The sequence below is a fragment of the Pyrus communis genome, chromosome 11 (assembly GCF_041283825.1).
Source record: "Pyrus communis isolate YQ-2024b chromosome 11, ASM4128382v1, whole genome shotgun sequence".
NCBI lineage: Eukaryota > Viridiplantae > Streptophyta > Magnoliopsida > Rosales > Rosaceae > Pyrus > Pyrus communis.
Window position 1 is genome coordinate 13,095,028 of NC_142575.1, and position 11,944 is coordinate 13,106,971.

The following is an 11,944-nucleotide window of genomic DNA, read 5'->3' on the forward strand; positions in this document are numbered from 1 at the left end:
TCCTCCTGGGGTCGAAACCACCTTCTTCCACTTGGTTTCCATGGTGGACACGCGCTCATCCGTCGTTCCAGCGCTCCTTGGCCATAACTGTCACAAATTCATATCAAGTCAACGATGTTACAGAACCACAACGAACCAACGACGAACCCACAGTAGCCTATGGCTCGATCTATAGCTTGGTAGCCTTGTACATGGTCAAATTGGTGTGGAGTCTCCTTACTTGGGTCATGATTGTTGTGTATCCATATGGCGCTGTTGCTAATGTCAAGACTTATGTGTCCTTTTTTATTGTGGAGATGAGTCGACGTTGGTTTCCTTCTCGACTTAGTTGTAATTGGTACCGCCTAGCAGTTTGTGTGACCTAGTGTTTTATTGATTTGGCATTGTGTGTTCCTCGGTTTTGAATATGTCACCACTGATCTATTGTAGGAGATCCGCACAACTAGTTCTTGTGTTTTGTTGTGGTGGCCATGTAGGGGGAGATATTATTGTTGTGTTGTTCTTTATTCTCTTAAGATTACAAATTTAATCATCGAAAAAGATGCACCCAATTGGTACTCTCTTATAATTGTGTTGTAACCGTATTCTCTATCAATGGAATATCGCTTCAGTTAAAAAAAAATTAAAAATTAAAAATTAAAAAATTAAAAAATTAAAAAATTTTGAACCAAGTCAATATTACATCTTCCTCCCTTGAGACCAAGTCTAGATATATGTATTTATTTTCATGGGGCTTTTAGATCCAGGTCCAAAAACGTAAAGTGTTTTTAGGAGTGAGTCCAATTATCTAATTATATGTTTTTATTTCTTTTATACTCATTTTATATTTTCTAAAAATATTAAAAATCAATTAAAATCTTCTAATATTATGCATTTTCCAACTCCAAAAAAAAAAATTTAATATCTTATAACAAAAAAACTAATATACTAACATAAATTTATCTGCAAAGCATTCTATCCTAACTCAAGTACCAAATATATGAATGTATATAGGGGCTTTTAGATCCAGGTCCAAAAACGTAGAGTGTTTTTAGGAGTGAGTCCAGTTATCTAATTATATGTTTTTATTTCTTTTATACTCATTTTATATTTTCTAAAAATATTAAAAATCAATTAAAATCTTCTAATATTATGCATTTTCCAACTCCAAAAAAAAATATTTAATATCTTATAACAAAAAAACTAATATACTAACATAAATTTATCTGCAAAGCATTCTATCCTAACTCAAGTACCAAATATATGAATGTATATAATACCTATACGTGAGATATGAAACCTAATTAAAAGGTAGAAAAAACATAACATACCTACAAGCAAGACACATTAATCTGTGACAGGTTGATTATAAAAAAAGAATATGTCATATAGGTAGATAAATATAATTAACCTGTGATATAGGTTGATTATAAAAATTAAAAATAAAATCTAAAAATGGGGTTTAAAGCAGGAGGAAGAACGAGAAATAACAAAAAGATAAATAAAAAGAAATAAGCAAAGAGATAATTGGGAAGAAATTTGATTTTTATAATAAATCTTATTATTGAACAGATAACTATTGATAATTAAATAATTAAATATAACAAATTGGACTTATTTTAATAAACTGGACTATTCCTACTATTGGCTCAAAAAATTGAACTTATATCAAGTTTCCCCTATTTTATTTTCATTAAACTTTAAGAACACGTTTTCATTAAAAAAAAGAACACGTATGTGTTGACAACATCAATTCGAACACTTATTGGGCATGTGATTGTTGGACCGGTAGACTCGGGCCTTGATTGAGCCCAGCCCGTATCGTCTCGACTCTTTTCCTTCTTCTTATATTGATCATTCACTAGAATGCATTCATAATCCAAGTGCAATTTATCATTATTCTATTCTAAATTAATAGAACACAAATTTGAGGTGCAACTTTCGTATGTTACATTTTTTGGTATATTTTTTTTTCAGTTTTCTTATGTGACGTAGTGTATTTCTCATGCAATTTTATATGTATCATCGAATGTTGCAAGAAAATTTCAAGATATAATATTTACTTTGTAGCTTAATAATGCTAGTCACGAAATTTATTAATGAAATTTGAATAATTAGTATTGTTTGACCTTTTATAATGTGGCACCCGTGTTTATTTTGTTGGAAATAATTTTGAGTTCAGAACGATTTAAATAACGATATTTATTAAAATAACTTTAAAAATACTTTAAAGATGAGTACAAAACACAAATCCGGCAACTCTAAATGACTAAACTAAAGAGGACAAGATCCGCACAAACAGCTAAAAAACACATAGCTCTAAGATCTAGAATAATATATATCGGAATATTAGAGTTGGTTGGGAATTGCTTTTAAAATGACTGAAAATACTTTTGATGAAAATATTTTTTGAACCAATTCTTAGTATAAATGCAAGTAAACCCTGAAAAAGCATTTGAAGTACTTCATGCAAAAAGCACATAACTAGTGTTTCTTTCAAGAATCATGTTAAGTGCTTTTGGAACCCAAAAATATTTTATCTAAAAACGTTTTTAATAATTTTAAAAATACTTCCAACCGTATTCTTAATACCTAGAAATTTATTGTGTTGTGTTTAGAAATTGGAATCATGTTCAAAGTGAGGCACCAATGTTAAGTCCCACAAGCAAGAAACAATAAACGGAGGAATATGCTCGTGCGTGGGGGTATAAACCCTAGAATCAGGATCTCATTGGAGGATCAATTACAACAAACATTGACGTTCATGTTCCTGTATTAAAATTCCGTGAACTATTTATTGGTAAAGAATTTGAACCTTATTTCCTCACGAGATTTTTGTCAACCGAAGAAACGGACACAAGACCTCATGTATAGAAGTAAATGCTCTTACGCTACAAGTCCATAGCAAAAGTAAGTTGTCCATCTTTCTATTTTCTCTTAAAAGGTAATTTCGCACCTCGCACGCTAACGTCCCTGCGGATAAAAGTAAAATAAAATAAAATAGTTTTTATTTATTGGTATGAAATATAAGGGTGGTTTGTGTTCGGGAGGGGAGGTGGAACTCGTTCTCTCTTTTTTCGTTGTGTTTTAGCAGAGTTTAGAATTAATGAACTCGTTTTGTAATTATTTTGGAGGTCAATACTTTGACGATTAGGATTTTCTTTAACTCATTGTGTCTCGGATAAAAACTCTTTGTATTATCTCAGTACATGATTTGGAAGATGATAATCCAAATTAGTTCTTAATCGAAAGTTTATGTTGTTCTTTGCGTGCAAGCTACCAGCTAACATGTGCCACGTGGCTGTTACATCAGCCGGTTAGAATCGGATTGCCAAACTCACTAACCGGCGATGTGAGCTGGCATATGGCAGCACAGAAGCACCTAACGGCATCAGATGCCGCTGCTTCGATCTCACCTGCATCAGAGGGTGCTGCTTCGATCTCACAAATGATTGGTAAATCAAAATATTCTCAACGCAATTGTTTGTGCTCTGCATGCTAATCATTTGTATATCCTTGATTTATGTTTTTACAATAATCATGTAGTGTAGGAATTAAAGGAGGCCAATTTACAAATGCTAAGTTAAACGTAGAAGAGAGATAAATACAATGACAACCAAGAGCCAACCTTTTTACATATAAAGTGATAGTCAAGCTAAATGCGACGAGTGTGAGCAAAGATTAATTAGATTATCAACAAGATAAGTAGTAATGAGATTGTCGCAATGAAGCAGAACCTGTAAGGGTAGCCGAACACCCAGTTCATAGAGGAGTAAACAAAGCTAAGCAGTCTACGCACAAGCATAAGCAAGAAAACGATATTCAAATTCAGCACTAGAGCAAGAGACAATTAGTTGCTTCTTGGATTGGGTTCAAAAGTAACAGTAGTGATGTAACTCATAACATGTCGTTCAAGTCAAAAGAGGATGATTGGGGTTAGGGACTTGAGGAGATGTTTACAATGTATAGGATTAGACATAATCCATATGCGGTTCCTAAATTAAATACAATAAAAACTACGTACACAATAAATCTTAATAAAAAATAAAGATACAGAGATGATGATTCTACTCTAACACACAATCCAACCGCCATTTCCTTGCAACGAAGGGATAGTTGGTATCAGTCAATGTGTCACCAAAATCGTGGCTGTGGTCGCCGGAGTTAGAGCGGTTTTCGTCGGTCGTGACAACGTAGTACGGTGGGAGAGGTTGAAAAATGGAAAAATAGAGAGAGAGGGCGATGAGGGGTAAAATGGGAAATTCAATGGGAAAAATATACGTACAAGGTGTAGATAGCAAATTGGTAGGGTACATATAGAAATACAATGATAGTAGGATACAGATTCCCCTATCCGCGGAACATTCAAAAGTATATCCAGGTATGGTAAAAACCCACCAATCTCTTAACCTTTTGAAATCCCAGAAACCCAACAGAGAAAATCATGCCAGGTGAGTTTTCAAATTTCTCTTTTTTTTTTGCAATTGAATTTTTGGGTCCAAGAAATGAAATTTGAAATTAATTAGATCCAATCTGCCATTTTTGGTTATGTTTTTTCAGGAAAGAATTCAAAAACAAGTGCTGTGGCTGAAGAAGCAGAAGAAGTTGCTGGAGCTTCACCAAGAATCAAGCTTGCAGATGGAAGGCATCTGGCCTACAGAGAAAGTGGGGTCCCCAAGAACAAGGCAAACTACAAGATCATCATGGTTCATGGCTTTGGAAGCTCCAAGGAAATGAGTTTCCTGGCTCCCCAAGTAACTACTCTCTTTCAATCTCTCTTTTCTTAACCATGCTTGTAACTCAGTTGGCTAAGAGTATTCCGCCTTCACCGGGCTTCTCGGTTTGATAGTATTGCTTGTATCGAAAAATTGTGAGTCTTGATTAAGTGTGAAAGTTAAATATTTAATTTTTGAGGTTGGTAAACATTTGTTCTGAGAATTTATATCTTCATAAGTCAACGAATTGAAACATTGATCATACATATATGTGTATATATACACTTGTTTTACAAGAAAAGTTCTTGATTTCGATTATATAGTTCCGATGCATCAGTTTAAAATAAAACTGTGAAGATGGGTTGAGTTTTCACGGTGGTTCAGTTTCCAGGAATTAATTGATGAGTTGGGGATATATTTCCTGCTCTACGACCGGGCAGGTTATGGAGAAAGTGATCCAAATCCAAAGCGTTCGGTCAAGAGTGAAGCCCTTGACATCGAACAACTAGCCGATCAGTTAGAGCTAGGCTCGAAGTTTTATGTCATTGGAGTCTCAATGGGATCATATTCCACCTGGAGTTGCATCAAACATATACCACAGAGGTAAATACGCTCGGTTTTGGATTCTAGGTTCATGACTTTCGGCTTCATTCAATTCGAATAGTTTCTCTTCACATTTCTTATACCACATTTGCTTGTGTAGGCTCGCAGGTGTGGCCTTAGTAGTTCCAGTTGTCAATTACCAATGGCCTTCTCTTCCCAAGAAACTGATAAAGGATGATTATCGGAGAAAACTCATCCATTGGGGCCTCTTGTTTGCAGAATTTGCCCCGGGACTACTGCGGTGGTGGGTAACTCAGAAATGGCTCCCCTCAACGTCTGTCATGGAAAGAAACCCGGTATTCTTCAACAGCAAAGACATGGATGTCCTCAAAATAATACCAGGCTTCCCAATGCTGACTCAGGTAAAACCAAGTCAGAACGTTGGCTCCATAGTGTTATGTAGTCAAGGCTGCTTCCCCATGAACCGAATTTTCATATTAATCGTTTCTGTCTCGCGACTACTGTAACGATGTTTATGTATGCACACCTACAGGAGAATCTACGGCAACGAGTGGTTTTCAATACTCTGCATCGTGACTTCAAATTGGCATTCACTCCTTGGGATTTCGATCCAATGGATCTCAGTAACCCATTCCCACAAAACCAGCGGTCTGTTCACATTTGGCAAGGTTACGAAGATAAGGTTGTGCCGGTTCAACTTCAGAGATTCATTTCAAGTAAGCTGCCGTGGATTCAGTATCACGAAGTTCCCGATGGCGGACATTTGATTGTGCATTATGCCGGTTTAGGTGAGGCGATTCTGAGGGCGCTTTTGCTCGGAGAAGAACATCCCCATTACAAACCTAGTATACCCAAACTTGTTTCATAGTGTGTTAAATATTATTCTTAAAATGTCCAAAAGTGTTGATTGTGTAAATGGTTAATTCTTTTAAAGCAAGCAATGTACATGAGATTTGTTGTTATTGGAAGAAGACAGTTTCTTTCTTTTAGAAAAGGAATGATTACATAGAATATCCTCTGAAAATATTCTCAAAACTTCATAGGATATCCTAACTTTTCTAAGCCTTCTGACTTTAATTTTGTTTTCGATTCGAAATGAACAATTTAAAGTTTTTTCATACGACAATACATTTACCGTAAAGGGTGGGAGGAATAAATTCGTATCGAACTTGTCAATCTCAATGGCGACAGAAACAGTTTAAACTTAATTAGTACCAATTTAGGTTTGTTAATATCAATTCAAACATCCCAATTGTTTTCAAAGAGACTACATTATCATGTATCATCCCTTTCAAGTCACATTCGCAAACTACTAAAAAAACTGTACAGCTCGTCGTTCTCTTCACGGTACAAAAATTGTGTTAACCAGGTGACTGCCTTAGCAGCCATGAAAATTTTTCATCCATCTCATCAGTAAAGCACGTCATTTTTTGTCAAGTAACATCTTTTTCACCGATAACCTTGGTAATCAAGCCAGTAAATTGTGGTTTAACCAAGCTCCGTTAAGCACAGTTACTGTATCGCTAAGGCATTTTGCTAAGGCCAGTTCGTACGTGCGTGTAAATGATTTCTGACCATTGACAAAATGTGGACTCAACATGGAACAATTGTCGGAAATCGCTCTTGCACGTGTAGATTGATCATAGCACTGCTCTAAAGCTTGGATGCATCATTATCATTCACATTCGACGATCAAAATTTTGAAGTCGCATTTCACAATGGGCGAAAATGTCTCTCGGTTGACATTGAAATCAAACAAACTTCAGACAGATAATTCAGAAACCAGAGCTTGCAAAGTTGACATTTAATCGGTCATCTGTGTACAGTGGCCTCATTCTCGAAGAGTCGATCTTTGGTCTTGCTATAGATTAAAATATCGTCGAAATAAGCTACAACAAAGAGACCAATAAAAGTATGAAGAACCTGATTCATAAGTATCATCAAGGTACTCGTTGCGTTAGAAGTCAAAAAGAGTTAAAAACATCTAAAATACTTGGAAGAGAAACAATGTTATCATGGTATAGTCGGCTCTAAGGTCCTTCTCCACAAGAATTATTGAAAACAGTTTATTTGTAAAACTAATTCTTAAATAAATATTTAAAACATAGTTTAGAGAAGATTAATTTTATGGCTTAAAATAATACAAATGAATTTTAAAAAGCTTGCTCTAGCAAAGTTGTTCTCCACAAAGATTATTGAAAACAATTTATATTTAAAACTAGTTCTTAAATAGTAGTATAAAACAGAGTTTAGAGAAGATTAACTTGATTTTATGACTCGAAACAATATATAAGAATTTTAAAAACGATTTAAAGAAATCGGCAATAGGAAAAATAAACTAAAAGAAAACGGTTTTGAAAATCAATTTAAAAGACACTAGGGTTCCACTGTCACCTTAACAGTCCTAAGTTGTCACATCCCCGCCTGGACCCCTACCACATCACAAGCTCGACTTCACCGTAGCACGATATTGTCCACTTTGGGCCCCGACCATGCCTTCACGGTTTTGTTTCTGGGAACTCACACGAGAACTTCCCAGTGAGTCACCCATCCTAGGATTGCTCTCGCGCGAACTCATTTAACCTCGAAGTTCTGATGGAATCCGAAGCCAGTGAGTTCCCAAAAGGGCTCGTACTAGGTAGAGATGGGAATATACATATAAGGCTTACATGATCCATTTTCCTAGGCAATGTGGGATGTTAAAATCCACCCCCCTTAAGGGCTCGACGTCCTCGTCAGCACACTTCGACTAGGGATTGGCTCTGATACCAAATTGTCACATCCCCTCCCGGGCCCCCACCACATCCCGAACTTGACTCCACCGTAGCACGATATTGTCCGCTTTGGGCCACGACCATGCCCTCACGGTTTTGTTTCTAGGAACTCACACGAGAACTTCCAAGTGGGTCACCCATTCTGGGATTGCTTTCGTGCGAACTCGCTTAACTTCGGAGTTCCGATGGAATCTGAAGCCAGTGAGTTCCCAAAAGGCCTCATGCTAGGTATAGATGGGAATATACATATAAGGCTTACAGGATCCACTCCATTGGGCGATGTGGTATGTTATTATAATATATTTTATCCTCGAGTGCGCTAAAATGATTATTTTGCCCTTGTGGGCCTTGTGACGTGGATGTATGTATATAGTCTTCAATCATTTTTCCATCGACGTGAGTAAGTGGTATTCAACGTTACGAGAATGTGGATGCAAATTAAGGCCGAGTCGGGTACGTAGTGGAGATGTTGTAAAAGAATAAAGGAATTGGGTTAGGTTTAATTGCATGAATCTAAAGCATGCAGCCCAATTAGGGGTTGAGACCATTTTAATATGGCTAACCCGCGGCCACACACACACGCACACGTGCAACCTGCATCCTTTCTCTTTTTCTCAAATTTTCTTCCCCGTTCGTACAACCAAGAGCATTCATCCTCAAACTAAACCAAAACTCTACGGATCGAACTTGGTGTTTCTAGATTCTTACTCTTCTTGAACCCTAGAACACGATGATACCTTTTGTTAAGTGGTTTGACTTCGAAAACGCGAGACTCTATATGCTCCAACGAGGGATGTAATTTTCTCCAACGTGATCGCGAAGGTTTTAGCTAGTTTTGGGACTTAATAATGTACTATTCTTACTCCCCTAGCACTTTGGAACAATTTTAGAGCGGTTTTGATGTTGGGACACTCAGGTTTATCGAGTTGCAGATTTGGCCAGACTATCAAAGAATTTTTCGACCATATACCGTTAGTTTAATGACTCTAAATAGGTAAGAACATGTTCTACTCGTTTAGAGCTTCATTTTGGTATAATTTTCATGAAATTTGGTTGAAAAACAAAGAAGATATTAAGGATTAAGAATTTTCCAGTTTCTAACGACGCGGACGGCGGCCGGCGACGGAATCCAATGAACCACCGAAGAAGACAGAGCATATTCTGTCAACTTTGATAGAATACTCTTAACGGCATCAGATATATTTAACAGAATATCCTATTATTTAACAGCATATTCCCTAACGGCGTTAGGGTTATCGTCAATGTGCCAGGCACATGACCATGCGTGGCCAGAGCGTATGGCCGTGCCTTGGCTGGAGCGTGGGGGCATGTGAGACGTTAGAAAATTATTCTAAAAATATGAGGATGCTCGGGGTGTTGAGTAGGCCACGATAGTATATTCACACACCCCAATTGAGCAACATATGAGAAGTTATTTCATAGTGATGATTATGTGCTTAAAAATAACATTAAAATAGTTGTTTCACATATAGGTGAGACGTTTCCGGAGGACGAGCACAGCCAAGCGAGACTTGGGGATTACGACCCGGCTGCATACTAGTGAGTGGGCTTTTAGGTTATATATATATATATATATATATATATATATATATATATATATATATTTATACACATATATGCCTTATGTTTCCCAGAAACTGTTTAAATGGTTTTTATGTTTTAAATGCCATGTCGTATGCATTACATATTAGAATATGCTTTAATATAGTTGTGCATATTACTGCTCGATGTTGTTCGATGCTGTGGACACTCAGGTAAGCTTCAGGTGAGTATATAGCGATGGTTGTGATGGTAGTGTGTATGATTATGATGAGCTGCTTTCAGTGATTTATATCCTGCACCCCGGTGTTAGTGCTTCGCCCGAGGATAGGGCTTAGCCTTCACGTGGTTGTCCACCTCCCACACCATATGCTCACCTTGGATCCAAGGTAGGTGCCAGCTTGTCGTACAGACCACATTAGGTGGTTCCGACTCGTAGGTGACTTGCAATACTTTGCACAGCCTTCACGTGATCGTAGCACTTGAGTGTACTTATTTACACCTAACCTATTGTACAAACCACATAGGTGGTTCCGACTCGTGTACAGGATTTGATTTGATTGTTGAGTTATAGATTCAGTCGTACATGTCACGTTAGGTGACTCCGACTGATATGTCACTTTATATTAATGCAATTCACCTAGCTTACTTATTCATGGTTGAGATGATTGTCATGGCATACACATGATTTGGTTATTCTCGAGTATAGTTTTCATATATGTTTACAGTATTATTTTTTGGGAAACTTATACAGGTTTTACAGTGAGAGGTTATTACATTTGAAAAGATAATTGGTTTTGAAAGTTTTGTTTTTGCCCACTCACACTTTCTGTTTTACGCTCTTCCAGGTTCTAGATAGAAGTTTGTGTCGATAGCTCACGAGAACTTCACGGGAGTTCTGATAGACATTCACCAGTGTAGGGTTTCTTTTATGATTTGTATAATTAGTAATTAAACTTCTGGACTGCATTCTGATACCTATGCTCTGATTATATGTGTCCTTTACTCTAAAGATTTTCACTCACACTGATATGTTAGTCTAGTGTACTTAGTTAGCAAGTTTTTATTTATCTGTATTTTCATATCACGTTCACTTCCGCACAGCGCACATGGCTACATCACCCTCACGTGACGGCTAGCATGCCTTGATTGGGGTCGAGTTGTGTCATAAGTAGTTATCTTAATTACTTATGGATTACCATGCATATTTTGAAGGTTAGGTTTCCTAAAGTGTGTTCTACATGGACCTCCAATCTAGAAGGTATATCAAACATGCAACCCGTCTGGACGTTTGGATCAATTCTGAACATAAAAGACTCATTAAGCTTTATGAAAATGCTTCGATAAACTATGCAATCCTTAAGGCGTGATATTCGCCCTAAGTGAACTTACAATTATTAACCACAAGAAGCCATACCAATTTCAGGGAACATTTCGACCAAAATTGCATCAAACTACTTTTCTAAATATCCTAGTGGTAGTAAGCCTTAAGACAAATAGATACTTTCAACACGATAATTAATAATTCAAAACATGCATGCATAATATCATAAGTAAATGGAAAATAAATTACATATTCTTGCTAAGCCTCGTGGCCTTGTTGAGCAAAAGAAAGTTAGTTACGCATACTCATAATTAAAAACCAAGAAATATCATTAAGAAGTAAAAGAAGGAAAACACCTTGTATCAAAGTAACAATCGTCAAAACCCTAGTCGAATTTTGCATAGTAATGCGTAGAGAATCACAATGGCCGGCTAGGCCTTATTTATACTAAATAAATTCTTCCTAGAAAAGGTCTTCTAAAAACTAGGAAACAAAATAACTTAAGATAGACTAGGAGAAACACACTCCTACACTAGTGTGGAGAATCTGCCCAATTAACAGATCTGCCACTTTCATAGCTTAAAACACCTCCAAAGTAAGCCCAAGAAGTCCATTTTTAAAGCTTGAGTTGTCCGTAGCATATTTGCAAAATGGCCCATTGCCATAAAACACCATCATGGATGCCAAACAACCTAAATAAGCTCAAAACGTCACTTTGACAACTTCAAATGCTGATCCTTTATTTCTCCACCGCAATTAACAGTTTGTCATAAAAATTTGAAACTTTGATACAAACAAGTTGAGAAACTCACAAACATCCTTCAATTGAAATCACTCCCGAATTCATCCATTTGATCACTTTTTGCTCAAAAGGAAGTCACAAGTCCTACATTAAAAATATAAACCAAAATATTAAAATCTCACCAAAATAATTATCAAAACATATTAAGAATTGAATAAAATATATAACATAAAATTGACTCATCAAAATACTCTCAAACTTAGACTCAAGTGAAACAAAACTGAAA

General features: G+C 36.5%; 1 protein-coding gene across 2 annotated transcripts; it reads left to right on the forward strand.

The window, feature by feature from the left end:
* Nucleotides 1-3,296: 3,296 nt before the first annotated feature.
* LOC137743592 (uncharacterized) lies at nucleotides 3,297-6,284 on the forward strand. 2 transcript variants are annotated; one of them, XM_088678988.1, is made up of 5 exons: nucleotides 3,297-3,434; nucleotides 4,540-4,733; nucleotides 5,086-5,297; nucleotides 5,398-5,659; nucleotides 5,791-6,284. In XM_088678988.1, exons 1-5 carry the CDS (start codon nucleotides 3,344-3,346, stop codon nucleotides 6,124-6,126), a joined length of 1,095 nt encoding a protein of 364 aa, XP_088535114.1. In that variant the 5' UTR covers nucleotides 3,297-3,343; the 3' UTR covers nucleotides 6,127-6,284. The 2 variants fall into 2 exon arrangements, with proteins under 2 accessions (XP_088535114.1, XP_068339616.2); XM_068483515.2 differs by having other exon boundaries at nucleotides 3,367-4,430.
* The last annotated feature ends 5,660 nt before the right edge of the window (nucleotides 6,285-11,944 follow it).

Coding starts and splice junctions, on each gene's coding strand:
- LOC137743592 (XM_088678988.1), top strand. CDS start 3,344: ATGGCAGCACAGAAGCACCTAACGGCATCAGATGCCGCTGCTTCGATC. Junction 4,734..5,085: donor TGAGTTTCCTGGCTCCCCAA/GTAACTACTCTC, acceptor TTCAGTTTCCAG/GAATTAATTGATGAGTTGGG. Junction 5,298..5,397: donor ATCAAACATATACCACAGAG/GTAAATACGCTC, acceptor TTGCTTGTGTAG/GCTCGCAGGTGTGGCCTTAG.